Genomic DNA, 18,003 nt, shown 5'->3' on the forward strand with positions numbered 1-18,003 from the left:
GGTCACCAATTACCGATGGTTCAACTCCCACCGGTACCAGCAGATCATGTGGATGATGAAGTTCGGGATGCTCTGTAAGTCATGAGCCAGGACACCAAAAACATGTCAACAGTTTCTTCTGTGTCGTCAAGAGAGGGAGAGGATCCTGCTGACCACAGAAGCCTTTGAAGAGTCATTGGATGTACCTCGGGTGAGTTCAGTTCCCAATACTTTTTTAGCTTGTTCCCCCATCCCTACTGCTCAGGCCCCAGCTTTTACCTCGACCCCTGTTCCTACGCAAGGCAATCGGAATTAATGGCGTCCATGAAAGCCTTCATGGAAAACCTAAACGCCAAAGATGAACGTTCTTAAGCGGAACTAATGGCGAGAATAGAAGCTCTACAGAAGGCACATACTTCTAAGGCTCGCCCAAGTTCAATCCTACCTGAATGCACACTTAAGAACCCTTGGGGTTATGCTGAGCATATGTCCTTAAATAAGGGTACCTCCACATTGGAGAGAGGTTGGGTTCCAAGCCAGTCCCGGACTTGGAATTCTTCCCATCGATCAATAGTTATCCTTACTGCTATGTAAGGCTTAACACAGAAGCATCCATTATGAATGATACAATCTCTAAGGAAACAATCAGCTTGGTCCATAGCAAGGCTCGGTCTCTTTTGGTTAAGGAGCTAAAGACGGTCGAATTCACTAACACCCAATTTTCAGCTTTTGGCAGGAAGGAGGCCACTTTTGTAGCCCCCAAAGATACTGTCTTTCCTTTTGCCTCTAAAAGTTTAGAGGCTGTAAAGAAAGCAGTAGTGGCTGGAAAACCATTGCCAGTGATAGAGGAGTGCAAACCTGTCTCCCTAGCCCTTCCTTATGATTCAGAAAGTTGGGAGGATGTCCAACATGCCTTTACTGTTGGAAAACTAGATAAAGACATCGGAGGCAAGCAGTTTAATGACAAACTGCCTAGAATTCCCTAATCCCTATTAAGGGAACAATTGGAAACTAAAGAGAGACTATCTGCCTCTTTATCCTTCCAATCTCATCTAGAAATGCGTATTGGAACCTATTCCAAATCTGATCTCTTCCCAGTCTTAGCAAAGACTCATCTAACCATGTTTCATAGAGATCTTCATGCTTTCTTCCTAGCCAGAAGAGCATGTAGAGAACATGTCCTGGTCGCTGCTACGATCAGGCATGAACCTAGAAAGCTGATCGACTCCAATATCTGGGGGAAAGACCTCTTCCCCTAAGAAATTGGTTAAAGAAGTCATGGACAAAGTGGCTCAGGAAATTAAGAACCTTATAGAAAAGTGGGGTATGGTCTCTAAAATGAAAAAGACCTTGGGTGAAGAACCAAGCCCAAGGGCAAGAAGCCTAGAAGACTCTTTAAGGAAAGGTAATCCTTTGCTGTCAAGACAGCCCCAGTTGCGGCCTTCCCTCAGACTGTGTAAACAGTTCCCCAGAAGTTTGTATCACAGTGTCCAGCCTTCAACCCGGTGTATGAGAGAGCCACTACTACATTTCACCCTGTCAGAACTCAAAAGAACGCCAGTGGCAGGGGAAAGTCTGGAAAGGGCGGTCAGTCTATAGGCCGAAGAAATAGAGGCAAGATGGTTAAAAACGCAGGTCCTTCAGGACGACTTTGCCTGCTCAGGGATCGATGGGAGTTCAATCCCTGAGCTAGTCTCAAAAAGACTAGTCTGGAAATGGAGACAGAAACCACCCCAGTTCAAGAGGTTCTTCCAATCCACAACCCCATTCTTGGAGGATTATGTACAAAATCTTCTCTGGAAGGTAGTCATCTGCTGCACAAAATCCATGAACTTTCAAGGCGGCTATTCCGCGTGCCTAAGAAAGATTCGAACACTCTATGAATTATTCTGGACTTGTCCCCACTAAATAAATTCATTCTGAGCAACAAGTTCCAGATACTGACTATCTCACAAATATGAACCCTACTACCCCAGGGGGCCTACACCATCTCTATAGATCTTACAAATGCCTATTGGCATCTTCTGATAGGTCGCACTTCTCCCCCTAATTTGGTTTCAGACTGGCAAGAAAGGCCTACTTATTTAGAGCTATGCCCTTCGGGTTCAATATAGCTTCAAGTATTTTAACGAAGCTAGTCGAGGCTAGTCCAACAATTATGGTGCAGAGACCTCCAGGTGATGGTATACCTGGGACGACTGGCTGGTCTGGGCTGCAAGGATGTTGGAGTGTCTTTGTACAGCTCAAGAAGTCATGAATTCCTACAGTCTCTGGGCTTTCAGATCAACTTTGAAAAGTTCAGGCTATCTACAGCTCAAGAATTCCAGTGGCTAGGGCTTCGCTGGAATCTAAAGTCACACACCCTCTCTCTACCAAAAGACACGAAAAAGAAAATCTCAAACTCTGTCAGGTGCCTACTCCGTTCAAAAGTACTCACCAGGCGGCAACAGGAAAGTCTTTGGTTCACTGCAGTTCGCTGCCGTGACAGACCCAATTTTAAAAACAAGACTCAAAGATGCCAACAGAATCTGAAGAAGAAAGGCATCAAATGTTCGGAGAGATCTTTGCCACAAAACTCCTATCTTACTGTGAAAGCAGCGAAAGCTATGGTCCACTGCCAAGAGTTTATCGACACATGTCCCTCTACAGTATTCCTCCTCTATCTGTGACAATTAACACTTATGCCTTGGAACAAGGTTGGCAGGGGGGCACTCCCCTTTCAAGAAATTACAGGGTCCATAGTCAATCACATTTTAGAAATTTGTCATCAATATTCTGGAAGCTATGGCAGTGTTTCTGACTCTGAAGAGAATGAACCCAAAGATGAAATCACACATCAAATTAGTCATCGACAGCAGGACGATAGTCCACTGTGTCAACAAACAGGGCTCCAGGTCTCCTCAGATCAACCATGTGATTTTAGCCATCCTCACTTACGCAAAGTGGAGGAATTGGAATCTCTCAGCAGTTCACCTTGAAGGTGAATGGTCTATGGATGCAAAATCTTCCTGTTTCATTCTGAAGCAAGTCCCAGAACTGAAAATCGATCGCTTTGCTACAAGCTTTAACAAGAAGCTTCCCCGGTATGTAGCTCCAAACTTAGATCCAGAAGTGACTGGAATGGATGCGATGTCTCTGGATTGGAACAAGTGGTCTCATATCTACCTATTTCCACCATTCAACCTCCTAATGAAAGTCCTGACCAAACTGCGGCCTTTCAATGAAAGAGCAGCTCTAGTGGCTCCCAATTGGCCAAAGAGCAATTGGTATCCTCTTCTTCTGGAATTCAAACCTCTCCAAGTCCCTCTACCATCGCCAGTGCTGTCCCAGGGTGTTCAACAGAAGACTGTCTTCGCTTTCTCTTGGATAACAAAAACCCTTCAGCTCAAGATTTTCTTGCCCTTGCGACTCAAAAAAAATCGGAGTTGCGAGGGAAAGAAGAGCACAAGTCCAACATCACGAAACGACAATATTTGTCTTCCTAGAAAAAATGGGTTGCATTCGTTAAAAGTCATCAGCCCTCTTCTATTTCTAGGACTTCTGTATTTCTTTCTTTATCTCATTGCATGATCAAGGCCTGGCCTCTACCACTATTGCCTCATGTAAGTCGGCACTAACTAGACCATTGCTTATGCTTGTGATATTGAACTCAATAGCGAGCTGTTCAATAAGATCCCAAAGGCTTGTGCTAAATTGAAACCTAATGCTCCTCACAAGGTTATTTCATGGTCATTGGATAAAGTCCTGCCTTTTGCCTCTTCGATAGATAACACCTCTGCCTCTCTAAGGGATCTTACTCAAAAGTCTATCTTTTTGCTTGCTATGGCTTCTGGAGCTAGAGTCAGTGAGATTGTGGCCTTTTTAAAGGATGATGGCCACATTGAATTCTCGGAATCGGGGGAGGTAAATCTTTACCCATATCCTGCATTCTTGTGAAAAACGAACTTCCCACGAAATGTTGACAGCCTTGGAAGATTGTTCCAGTACAGGAGAGCCCCTCTCTGTGCCCCGTGGAGTTCCTTAAGAACTACTTGTTAAAGAGTCGGGCCTTTAAAGGCAGTCAACTTTTTTAACGGGAGACGACAGGATCTAATCTTTCTCTGTAACAGCTAAGGTCCAAACTCATCTATTTCATCAGAAAGGCTGACCCTGATAGTATACCATCAGGTCATGACATTAGAAAAGTTGCCTCTTCCTTAAATTTCTTCGAATCTATGTCCTTTGCAGGCTTACAGGCTTACACAGTACGGAAATCTTCAAGAGTGTTCTTCAAACATTACTTATGTCAGTTAGAAGAGATCAAACACTTTGTAGTTGCCGCTAGTAGTGTGATTAAACCAGCTTCTTAAGTGTTGTGCATGGACTATTGTGAGCTGTATGGTTGGGACTTCTCTACATTGTGCAAGGGGACTAATGTTCTTATTTTCAATGTACTATTTATTATTGTAAATAGTCAAAGGTGATATTTTCTTTTCATGTCATGAGTGTTACTATTTTAATACTCTGTTACATAATTTTGGGGCCTGAAAAACTTCGGTTTTCTGTATATATCTACTGTATATAATGCTGCATTGCTTACTGTTACATGTATGAAATTTTGAAATAAAAGTAGTGCATCTCAATTTTTTAACCGTTATTTTAAAGACTTCGGTCTTTTCATCTAATGGAGACAAAATTCTTCTTCACATTGAGTAAGATTGTTATTGATTTCCTTTGCTCCTACTTTTTACAAACATATCGCTTACACTCATGATTTGGTACCATAGTTACCAATGCTAAGGGAAGTATGCTTATGTTTATGGGGTTTAAAGTGTTAAAACTCTCCTATCCACAACTGAGAATAATAATTCTCTGGTACACTTCCATCAGGACGAGATGGCTTGAGCCCAAAAAAACATATCATCCTCTCCCAAGTCTCAGTGTGGGGCCTTGCGTCATGCGATGGCTGCTCCTGGAATGGTTCAACAGGAAACGTGTTAGTTGTAACACATTGAGATCGTGAATTGTAATGGCTCTCTCGCCCACATATTCTACCCTATTTCTTATCCTTTGAGACAAGGTTAACTCGATTCAGGGAAGGATAATCATGGCTTGTTATTAACACCTCCCTGATTTATACACAATAACTCTCGGGATATTCGCTCCGGAGGTTAGAACTCCGTGATAACCTCTAAGTTAAAATTCTCTGGTATATCACTCGCAGAAATATCCCAAGTAGAAACTGCCATTGAAGAATTTCCATCAGGATGAAATGGCTATCTCACCCAAAAATAGATTTTTCCTATGTCAAAATCCGTTTGTTCGACTGGGAGAAATTGTCCAACAGGGCAAATCTTGTGTAATCAAATCTAACAAGTACCTGAACTGTTGATACAGTATTCAGACAGGTTTTTTGTCTATTTTATAATTATTCTAATGGTTTAAGATGACTTCTCCAGATTGTTAGCAATAGTTACACTGATGTGCTTAGGAATTTGTTTTGGGTGATCATGATGCAAATTTCTTTGTGTCTAGTGCCAAAAACAATTTTTTTTTTTTTTCTAGGAATCTTGTGAGGAGTACATAGGCTTCACATTCATGTAAGTGTGTTTCATGATCAGCTTTAGGGGGCCATCCACTATGGTGGATAATAAAACAACTTGGAAAAAAAAAAAAAAAAAAAAAAACGAGTTTCTACATATGCAGAAACAGGTCGTCGATAAAGTGGTCTTTAAATGATGATGTCATCCTAACTGCGTCGTCTGTATGAATGAGTTTGACAGAATCGCCTTTGAGTGTTTATTTTTGCATATACAGTATACGGCGATTTTTTCACTTATGTTTCGAAATCTTGTATGTCTGACAGAGATGGAAGGCATTGGGTGAGGGTAGGCAAACTATGATCTATGAGAAGACCACACAGTATCTCCAAAGACGTATAGAAGTTATAATGCACATGTATTTGCAGTTTATATGTACATTGTGATTTTACAATGTCCTCGTGAACTTTATAACAAGGCCAAAGTTACCTAAGGTCAAAGAAAGAACAAAAAGTAAGCAGAGAGCAAAAAAAAAAAAAAAAAAAAAAAATAAGAACCAAGAAAAGAGGGAACCATGAAAAAGAGTACAAAGATGGAACATTCTAACTAAAACTCTGGCAACAATGAGAGGCCGCTGGCAAATCATGACACACTTACACCAAGTGTATCAGTACACTTAGGGTTTAAATACATCGTTTAGGGAGCCTTCATGTAGGAATAAGAAATAAAAGTACAAAGTAAGGTTATCATAACAAATTTATTTTTATTTTTCTGAGAAAAAGCATAAATTTATAGCCAAACTTTGAGAGCTTATAACTCCAATACAGACTTATTCGCATGTCGATATCCGTTTCTCAGTTATTTATTGTTCAATCTTAGACAAAGATATAATTGAAAAGAGGAGTAAAAATCCCATAATTTGTGTGACAGAGTTTCGATTTCCGTTCCTTTACATTTCGTGATTTTTTTTTTTTTTTTGCATCTAGGCGAAGAGAATAAAAAAAAATCATTAAAAAATGTAAAAGGAAAATAAAAATACTGTCACACAATTATTCGGTTTACTGTATATAGTTTTCATGGTATGATTTTTAATTAAAAAAAAATATAATGATTTTTGCTAATAAATCTAAAAGTTTTTGTTCAAACGTCTTGAAATATTTGTTTGATGAAGGTATTATATATTTCTAAAACATACTGTATGTGGAAATTATGTATTTTGAATAATTAAAAAAAAATGCAAGACATAGCGGACAGTCCCCTTAGAGTTCAAAGAGTAAAATGAAAGCTCATTTTCTGTTCTGGGGAAATCCAGAGAAACCAAGGATTATAAGCTAGTGGTTACTAGTCTTTTGAGTTTCCCCCTCCAGCGGATTTGTTTCATAATGGTGGGAGGCCATTAGGATTCCTCTCTAGAAGGTTTTACGCCATAATGGCCGCAGGACTAGTAGAATTTATAACACTATGCCAATCACTCACAACTTCTTATGTTAGAGAAAGTATTTCTTTTATTTAGTCTAGCTTAGGGAAGACTCCTCCCAGTTCAGTGGCTATGTTCCTTGATAAAGGAGATATGTCAACTGCCTCTAGCCTCTAACCATCCATTGTTAGGTAACAAATTCTACTTAGTAAATACTGTTAACATTTTTGGTTTTGGTTAGAGGAAATTATCTATGTAGGCTATGAAGGTTTAAACCATACATGAAAAGTTAGTAATATCAAGTACTGTATCTTGGAGTACCTTCGGCCCTCGCTTTGTGCAGGTTCATTCTTTGCGATTTCGCTTATTCGTGACACAGAAAATCGTATAACCTATTAAATAAAATATCATATATTTGCGGATTCGCTAGATGTACTCTCAGGGCCAGATGATTTTAAAACAGTCCATACTCCTTTGCACCCAGCTCGCTTGGGCTGAACTATTAATGTTTATAACACATTTTAACTGTAACAATGGCCAATAAAGATATCAATTTCAGCCCAGCACAGCATCTCATCTCACATTAACTTAGCTTCAGTCGTGCATTGTCTCTAATCGTCAGTGCATCTCCCACTTCAGTCCTTTTTGAGCAGAATCACTTTTTCATGTGAAAAATTATGTATTCTTATACAGTAGTAAATACTCCTAGACATTACCTATATTCACCGGGTAATATACTGCAGATGTATGATTCCCTACAGTATTGCACAAGAGACAACGCATTACGAGTTGCATCATGCTTCAAGACTGCTGCATAGAACTTAGTACCAAAATGGTTAGTGGTCTTTGTATAAAATATGTACACTTTGTTAATCTTAAATGCAGTATCATTATATACATATTGCACAGTACAGTATTACAGTAATATATAGTATTGTTTATTAACAATACTGTACAGTACTGTACATAAATTACTACATGAACTGTACTCTACAATATGTAAATGAAGGCTACGTGTACAGTGAGTTGTCAAACGGAGCGGGTCGTCCGAACAAAAACAGTGAATATTTACAATACAGTTAAGCTGCACTGTAGTGATAGAACTGTACATATACTACAGTATTATACACTACAGTATCAGTAAAGTGTTTTATTAGATAGGATCAACAATGTTTTGTTGTTATAAGTGTCCAGATGACTACTGTAGTGTTATGCAATGTACTGTACCATAGGCTTACCGTATCCAGTATGTAGTGTACAAATATGCACATGCACTGTAGATATCTTCATGTTATTACAAAATACTTATACTGAACAGTGATAAAAACCAAGTAAAAACAATCTTATGCAGTACTTGGTGTGTTAATCGACAGCATTTAGGCAATGGGCAGCTACATGGTAGGGTTAGGAGTTATCCCACCCTAGGAATAGATAGTAGGTTGGTTAGGGCACCAGCTACCCGTTGAGATACTACTGCTAGAGAGTTATGTGGTGCCTTGACTGGCCAGACAGTACTGCATTAGATCCTTCTCTCTAGTTACAGTTCACTTTCCCTTTGCCTACACATACACCAAATAATCTGGCCTATTCTTTACAGATTCTCCTCTGTCCTCATTCACCTGACAACACTGAGATTACCAAACAATTCTTATTCACCCAAGGGGTTAACTACTGCACTGTAATATCTCGTTTCTCTTCCTCTTGTTTTGTTAAAGTTTTCATAGTTTATACAGTATAGGAAATATTTATTTAAATGCCATTGTTCTTGAAATATATTATTTTTCCTTGTTTCCTTTCCTCACTGGGCTATTTTCCCTGTTGGGGCCCCTGGGCTTACAGCATCTTGCTTTTCCAACTAGGGTTGTATCTTAGCAAGTAATAATAATAATAATAATAATAATAATAATAATAATAATAATAATAATAGGGCAGCAAGTACAGTATTCGCGGATTCTCGCTCTTTGTGCCTATCTCTGTCACCAAATCCTCTCGAAGAGCAAGGACTGACTGTAACTTATTTTCTTCAGGATTGAGAGTGTATTCAGGCTATCTATTTTTTAATTCCCTACAGTTGTCAAAAGTGATTAGGGTAAAATAAGAAGTAATGTTACTTTCTAAAGGTTCTCTCATTTGAAATTTGGAGAAGGTTTTCTTTAAAAAGATCTCGCAGATATGATGGTTTAATTTTTATCATTAACAGAAGAGCTATTAACATTAGTATTAGATACAGGTCTTGATAGACTGCACGTTGGCTCCTATAATCAGAGATTTTGCCGATGGAATGCTGATTTTATTTCTCTACTTTATTTCAGAACCCTTCATTTCTACAATAGGTGTTACACTCTGTGTTTCATACCCTTTCTTGGGAGGACAGGCAGTGATACGTCAGAGAGATGTAAGTTGTATGATAATAGGACCGGCACTGTATATATTAATAGTAACAATCTTAATTTGTTTATAAATTTGGACTTTTAGGTCAATTTTCTTAAAATGACATATTGTTTCTAGTTAAGAATTCAGTGACAAAGTCACAGAGATTTAGTTTCAAGTCAGAGAAAGGAGGCTAGTATTAAGTTGGTCAGGGCACTAGCCATCCATTGAGATACTACCATTAGAGAGTTATTGGGTTCTTTGACTGGCCAGATAGTGCTACATTGGATCCATCTCTCTGGTTACAGCTCATTTTGTCTTTACCTGCACATACACCAAACAGTCTGGCCTATTCTTTCTGCTTTCTCTTCTGCCCTTATACACCTGACAACATTGAGATTACCAAAACAATTCTTCTTCGCTGAAGGGGTTAACTACTGCACTGCCATTGTTCAGTGGCTACTTTCATTTGTTAAGGGTGAAAGACTCTTTAACTATGGTTTCAGCTCTTCTAGGAGGATACTCCAACATCAAACCATTGTTCTCTAGTCTTGGGTAGTGCCTTAGCCTTTGTACCATGGTCTTCCACTGTCTTGGATTAGAGTTCTCTTGCTTGAAGGAACACTTGGGCACACTGTTCTATCTTATTTCTCTTCTTGGTTTTTTTTTAAAGTTTTTATAGTTTACACACGAAAGATGTAATTTAATGTTGTTAATATCTTTAAAAATTAATAAATTTGATTGTTTATTACTTTCCTTGTAGTCTATTTATTTCCTTGTTTCTTTTCCTAACTGGACTATTTTTCCGTGTTGGAGCCCTTGGGCTTATAGCATCTTGCTTTTCCAACTAGGGTTATAGCTTAGCTTGTAGTAGTAGTAGTAGTAGTAGTAGTAGTAGTAATAATAATAATAATAATAATAATAATAATAATAATAATAATAATAATAATAATAATAATAAAAGGTTTAGGTACACAATGCAGTAATTCAGCTACAACACTTCTCTTTATGTGGAAGTTTTAATACACTCTTCAATAGAATGGTTCTCTTTTAGACTTGAAAAAGTTCAGTTAATCAACATACATATGACACAAGGAATGAAAACTGATAATAAGAGATGTGTCTAAGAAAACATTTACAGATATCATAAAAATAAAAATTTAATTTTGTAAAGGAAAGGGAAGTTATCCACAAAAGACTTGAAATGGTAGTGCATTTTGTTATGCTTCTTTTTATCAGTGTTGACTATGGCTCAGTGTTTTAAATAGTTTATCCAAGGCTTCTAAATAATCCTGGTTTTTATTAGAATACACAGGACGGCAAGTCCAATAGAAACTGTGAAAGATAAGGTGTAAATAAGAATTTACAGTTTATTTGGTTAACCTTAGTTTAAAGTATGCCTTCATTTTTCTCAATGAAAAACTTAAAGACTTTAGTCTTAGAAGGTGAATACTGAGTATAGAAAATATATATAATTAAAATTCTGGTTTTGCTTCCACCCAAACAATATATATAACCATCATTGTGACCTTGACTTTTACATCCTATGTGTTGAAACTCCATTAACAGTTATTCATCATACCAATAATATGGGATTGATAATATTTATATGCATTTGTTTCTGTTACATGGAAATCCTCGTAACACTTTGCACTAGGGGAAAAGGTCTTCTTTGTAACCAAGAGTGTAGTCTATCTCTATAGCATCTAATCAAAAGTATAATATTTTAACAAACTATAAACAGACACAGGTTAACATTACCTCTACCTAACTTTGCTAACATGGTAATAATATCCTGCTATTTACTAAGAAATTGCTGGTATTATGGCCCCATGCTCATAAGTAACTGACATCGATGCAAATAATTATAATAAAAATAGAAAATATGCATAAATTTTGAAAAAATCAACTTTTCCCATAGCCTTTATATAAAATGGTTTTGTTGTTCCTCTTGCAAGAATCCCAAACAAATATCAGAAGGATCAGGGAAGTTGCAGCGAGTGTCTATATTCCATTTTGTCCAAAATAGTTCAGTGAATCACTTGTGTAGTTTGAAGTTTGATTCAAATTCGAACTGTGGGGTTGGGAGTAGAGCGGTTCAATTGAAGTAATGGGTTCCTATTTATTAAAGGAATTTCTTTTTTAAAAATTATGCTTTCATCACAAACCCCTTAATTCCACATAACCTGATTAGCATTTTAGATGGGGGATGGACTAAGCTGGGAACTCTCACAAAGAATTATTGATCTGAAGGTGCTGAATAAACTAAAGGCTCCAAGTGGAGGAGGGGAGGTCAAGATTTGGAATAATACCCTTCCAATTGTGTCTATTTATGGCCTTTCTGCGGCAGTCCGCACCCGCAAAATTTCCTTAGCTCGTCGATCCATCGTCTTCTCTTCCTTCCTCTGCTTCTTTTACAGTCTCTAGGAACCCATTCTGTTATTCTTAATGCCCATATATTGTCTGTTATTCTCATTATATGTCTTGCTCATGTGCATTTCTTTTTCTTTCAAGTTGTTAGAATATCCTCTACTTTAGCTTACTCTCGTTTCCATGTAGCTCTTTTTTTGTGTCATACAACTAACAGTCATCAAAACCAGATGCTCAAGCTACGTTGGACAGGATACATAATTGACAATGCCTTCCACTAACTTAAGTGCCTTCATTCTTAAAAGAAACCAGTCAAATCAAACATCTTCTCTAGAAGGATTCTGTATAAAGGCACAAAAGGCTTTTAGCATCAAACTTGGAGTGAGCTGATGAATGAAAACTGCAGGTGCAGTTTCTATTTGAACATTAACGGCCTGCCTTGTCAAAAGTATGGCAGATAGCTTAATGCCAAAGGCATGCAGATTTAAAAAGAGCACCATGTTTGGAAAAAGGAATAAAAGGAATAGAAAAAGAAAAAAAATGTATATATATAAATATATATATATATATATATATATATATATATATATATATATATATATATATATATATATATAATATATATATATATATATATATATATATATATATATATATATATATATATATACACCAAAAAAGGGAAAAGAAAATCACTGATATAGAATGAAGAAAATTAAAAACTAAAGAGGTGCCGATAAAAAGGCAAACCCCTCCAAAAAGGATCCATTTTTCTTTTGGAAATAGTGAGGTAGAACCATCTCCTTTAAGTAGAGGAGAAACTGTTAAGTCTATACCAAAGAGTGCAGATTTTAGGGTAGCCCACCAATTACTCTCCTGAGTTGTACAGTATGCAGCAATCGTAGTGCAATTTTTTTCTTTATAGTTTGTACTAAAAAAGCATTGTCCTTAAGTTGCCACATAGTATTAAACCTTATACTTCACATTGTAAATATGTGTATGTATGAAGAAAAGTTGGTCACTTGTTATGAAGAATGTTATCATAGGAAGACCTCCACTGTCCACATGAGATGAAGACCACACATGGCCTCTACCAACTACCTTGATTCTGGCATCAGGTATCATAAGAATCTTTGGTGATGTTGCGCTATCAATTCATAACTCTAGATGGCTTTCCACTATTAAAGATACCCACTTAAGGTCTAATATCATAATTGTCAGGTGTAGCTAATCTAAACTTATCAGCTCAATGTCCTACTTGGAAAAAATAACAAGTGAAAAATAAATCATAGAAGAAAAATAGCAACGAAAAACAAGATGAGTAACAAAGTAAAATAAATGACAACCATACAGATTATGGAATGAGAATCATAAAAGTCTGCTCAAAAGAAAAAGAACTTGCATCAAGTTTGAAGAGCTACAGTTCAAACAAAACATCTATATGGTTAGGAAGATCACTCAACAATTTGACCAAAGCAGGAACAAAAGTTCCAGAAAACTGCATGGAACTGAACTTCATATAAAGAAGGGTGAGACCATTAGAATAAGCTGCATGTCTAAAACTACTGTATGTAATGGGTGGTATAACCGGGAATATTTCAAGGCAAAGGATGATTAGAATTCTACCAGTACATTTATCATAAAAAAAGGAGGAAATTATAAAGCCCAACGAGTCAAGCTTGAGTCTTAAAGAGTAAGCCCAAATAAATTTGAGAGGTGAATTCTACAAATTTCAAGGAGCATACATACTGAACTAATTGAAGATCAATGAAAAATATTTCAACCAAGATCTGGCATAAGAAATACTATAAATCTCAGGATTCTGTTCAATGAAAGAACTAGCTGGTTAGGTTTGCGACTTATAAGAACACATCTGAAATGCTTACATTTGTATGCATTCTAGCATACAAATCTATAGTACATAGAAGACTAACATCCTTCTAATGCCCACTGGTTTTGTATGATAGAAACAAAAAAATACAGTTCTAGAGAGTTGGGGAGTAAATGTCTTTTAAGTATTGGCAGGATAGTGATTAACGGTACGTCAAGTAATTTTTTTATAGGGATTTCATAAGCCAAAGAAAGACCCAATAGAAAAGAAAAACAAATTAAAATTTACTGCTTGCTTAAATGGTTACAAACACAAAATATAACAGTATGATAATTATTAAAGGTATATACAAAGAGGCCCATACAAACCAAATACTAGTGATGGGTCAATGGCTCGCTGTTCTCGAAAGTTAATTAAAAAATGAAAACCAAACTTTAAATTGAGGAAAATAAAATTATGACCTAATTTGATTAATATAATGGATAAAAAGGATACCTTTTCAATTAGAAAAATATAAAAAAGAAGATTAATAATAAATAATAGGTCCAAATACTAAAACCTAGAAAACATATGAATTTTATAGATAGTGCAAAATCTAAAATGTGAAGATAAACTACGTCGAAAGTATAAAATACAAGGAAATATGAAACCAGTACATTGAAACTGATCATGTGAAGGTAATGTTTCCTGTGTTCTGCCTTCGTGGATTGTGTGAAGCACCCATGGCTAACTGATAATCTTATGAAGATGGATTATTTGAAATACTGTTCTCTCTGACAAAACATAAACTACTCCAAAGTGGTTAAGTAAAGTTTGGAAATCAAATCGCCTGAAATTATATATAAAAATCTGGTTATTTATCATTTTGGTGAGATTGGTGTTATTGTATGGACATGAGTAATGTTATGACAATGAAACAATATCTAACAGATTTTGTAGATTTGAGACCAAAGCCCTCAGAAGATTACTGGGAGTTAAATGACATAATTGAAAAGGACTTACTTCATTACTTTACCTATCTTCAGTATATTTTCACACTGTATTTCAACAATAGATAAATCTTTTTTTTCAGTTCCCGAATTAAGTAATAATATTTTATACAGATAAAGAAAAATGGGGTGAAGCAATAGCATTCATTATTCAAAAAAATCATAGGTACTCTCACCAGCTCATCGTATTCAATGTAATAGCAGGTCACACTCAAGAGACAAACAAATATTCTTATTTAGTTTTAGTAAAAGTTACACTAAATAGACAAAGTAAATGCTTATTTCATTCAATGTTAAGAACTTTACACATATGCTACAGTAAAAATAACAACTTACCAATCTTTTTTCCCCATTCAATAACGGTTCCATTGTCATTGGATGATGCCTCTGCCATATGTATTAAGCCTTCTGAATCTTTCCATCCATGAACGGGATAGATTCCTGAGGAAGACATATATATATTATGTAACAATTCCATATTTTTAAAAGTATCGTAATAAGTATTTTTCCTAACTAAAGGTTCAATTGGGCTCCACAAGGCACTAGAAGAGTTGGAAGACCCAGACCTACATGGCTGAGGACTATGAAGCGTGAAGTAGATGATGAATGGAGTAGTATTGAATCAAAAGCTCAAGATAGAGGCAACTGGCAAAATCTAGCCGATGCCCTTTGCATCAATAGGTGTAGAAGATGATGATGATGATGATGATGATCTTTCCTAACTATACAAATCTGAATACAATTTAAGTGAAGCTAGAAACTCTGCAGTCGAAATTTATAATGAGGTACAGTATAGGTAGTTACTGGCGGCTAATGATGGAAGCCACTCCTCCCCTGCTAGCTCACTGAGTAGCCACTTTGACCTTCACCTAGGACTTGTAGAAGGATGAGGCGGGAAGTGCAGCATTGTGACGAGCCAAGAATAGGTTGTGAGTCAAAGGCGAGATGAATGCAACTGAGTAACTTTATTACAGACATATCGAGTATATATACACACTAGGTCCCGGTAAGAAGGTCACAAAATACAAACATGCTATTTCTTGTCAAACCAGCAACCGGTTCTGTTAACAGTTAACAATGAAGTAAGCAGACAGGTTAATGCAAGTTGCTGTCATTGCGAGGGGAGAGCGAAGATACAAAGTATAATATATATGAGAAAAGAGAAATGTCGTTACTATGTACGATCGTGTGACACACGGGTGGTACATGGCTCCCTTTCTAAAAATGACATACTGTACATGTTAAATAGGGCGCCCTGATCTAGAGAGGCGAACTGTAGGTGGGTCATCTGGCAGGAGATAAGCAGGTTTTAGACGATCAATGGAGACCCAGTCTTCTTTACCCAGAATGTTTAGTTGGAATGCTTTCGGATTGTGTCGGATCACAAGGAAATGGCCCGTGTAAGGGGGCGTTAGCGGTGGCTTGCTAATGTCGTTGCCTAGGAAGATGTGCGTTGCAGAGTGCAAGTCTGCCGGTATGTGATGCTTCGCTGGGGGCTTTTAAGTCTGGCAGCATGGAGTAATTTTCCCACGATGTGATGTATGTACTGGAGATCATCGGAGGAGGTTGCAGAAGGAAAAAAATTGGCAGGGAGGACCAATGGGTCGCCATACACCATTTCAGCTGCCGAGTCGTTCAGGGCGTCTTTTGGAGTGATCCTTAGTCCCAGGAGGACCCAGGGAAGCTGAGTAAACCAGTTGGAGTTCTTGCAGCGTGCTTTGAGGGTGCGATGAAAATGGTCAACCATTCCATTGGCAGCGGGGTTGTAGGCAGTTGTCTGATGTAGGGTGATACCCATGAGATTCGCTAGTGATGTCCACAATTGAGAAATAAAAGTGGTACCCTTGTCAGAAGTAATATGCTCAGGGATACCAAATCCTGAGAGTAAGGCAGATGTACATGAGACATTTTCCATGGGAATGGCTTCAGGCCAATGAGTGGACCGGTCAGTGACGGTAAACCGGTAACGATGTCCTTGTGATGTGGATAGGGGGCCTACAACGTCAACGTGAATGTGGGCGAAACGACGCTGAGGTTGAGGAAAGGTGCCCACTCCTGAATACATGTGTCGATGTACTTTGGAAGTTTGGCAAGAAGTACAGGGGTGGACCAAATCCTTAGCATTCTTAGTAATGCTGTGTCAAATGAACTTCGTCTTCAGCAGCTGTGCAGTAGAACAGCACGAGGGATGTGAAAGGCCGTGAATGAAATCAAACACCTGTCGGCACATGGGAGCAGGAATCCACGGTCGCGGTCTATCAGTACTGATGTCACAGAAGAGGGTGGTGTTGGAGTCGTCGAGGGGGACGTCTTCCCAATGAAGGGATGTGAAGGATGTCCTACACGCTTGATACTCTGGATCCTGTCGTTAAGCTTCAGCCAAGGCATTGTAATCCAATCCCAGTTGACCGGCGGCCAACATGTTTCTTGACAGGGCATCGGCAACGGGATTCATTTTCCAAGGGACGTGTTAAAGGGGGCAATTGTATTCAGCCACGGCAGAGAGATGTCGGCGTTGATGGGACTTTTATTCCTTTTTTCAATGATATTGTTCTCTCTAAAACTGAACAATAAATAACCGAGAAAAATGTACCAAAGTGGGAATAAGTATGTTTTTGAGTTATGAGCTCCCAAAGATCGGCTATAAATTTTTGCTTTTTTCTTAGAAAAATTAAAATAACATTATTATGATAACCTTTCTTTGTACTTTTATTGTTTATTCCTACATGAAGACCCCCTAAACGAGATATCTAAACTCTAAGTTTACTAATACACTTGGTGTGAGGGTGTCATGAGTTGCCAGCGGCCTCTCATTTTTGCCAGAGTTTTAGTTAAAATGTTCCAGCTTTGTACTCTTTTTCATGATTCCAGCTCTTCCTGTTTTTTTTTCTTTGCTCTCTTATTACTTTTTGTTCTTTCTCTGACCTTGGGTAGCACTGGCTTTGTTATAAAATTAACGAGGACGTTATGAAAACACAATGTACATATGAATTGTAAGTAAACTAACACACATACATCATAACTTCTATATGACTTTGGAAACTCTGGCTGGTATTCTCGTAGATCGTAGTTTGCGTTCACCTACCCTCTCTTAATACCTTCCATCTCTGCCAAATGTACGAGATTTCGAAACATAAGTGAAAAAAAATTGCTATATATCTAGCATATGCAAATATAAACAAACTAAGACGATTCTGTCAAAGTCAGTCATCCAGATGACGCAGCAAGGAAGACATCATCCTCTAAAGACCGCTTTATCTTCATTATTTGTAAAAATAATTGGCTGAAACTTCTGGAGAGCATATGCGAGATGTTTCTGCATACATAGAAACAATAAAATGATTTTCAATTTTCTAAAGTTATTATGTCAAACACCATAGTGGACGGTCCCCTTAAATATTGGTGATAACAGAGCCATGTTCTGATTAAAGGTTTGACCAGTTTAATGTTGATAGGATTCTGTGTATTGTTAGGATAAATTTTAGTAAAGTAGAAAATGGCTCAATTAAATGTATAGGAGTTTTTGGA

General features: G+C 37.5%; 1 protein-coding gene across 4 annotated transcripts in view; it reads right to left on the reverse strand.

The window, feature by feature from the left end:
- Nucleotides 1-18,003, reverse strand: part of LOC137626633 (putative glycerol kinase 5) — a 512,079-nt gene that overhangs the window by 50,966 nt on the left and 443,110 nt on the right. For 3 of the 4 annotated variants that reach the window (XM_068357669.1, XM_068357663.1, XM_068357656.1), the window contains exon 9: nt 14,812-14,916. The exons of the other annotated variant lie outside the window; for it this stretch is intronic. In XM_068357669.1, coding sequence (XP_068213770.1) covers nt 14,812-14,916 — 105 coding nt within the window. The remainder of the gene's footprint in view (nt 1-14,811; nt 14,917-18,003) is intronic. 4 annotated transcript variants of the gene reach the window in all.

This window comes from Palaemon carinicauda, chromosome 2, assembly GCF_036898095.1.
Source record: "Palaemon carinicauda isolate YSFRI2023 chromosome 2, ASM3689809v2, whole genome shotgun sequence".
Taxonomy (NCBI): domain Eukaryota; kingdom Metazoa; phylum Arthropoda; class Malacostraca; order Decapoda; family Palaemonidae; genus Palaemon; species Palaemon carinicauda.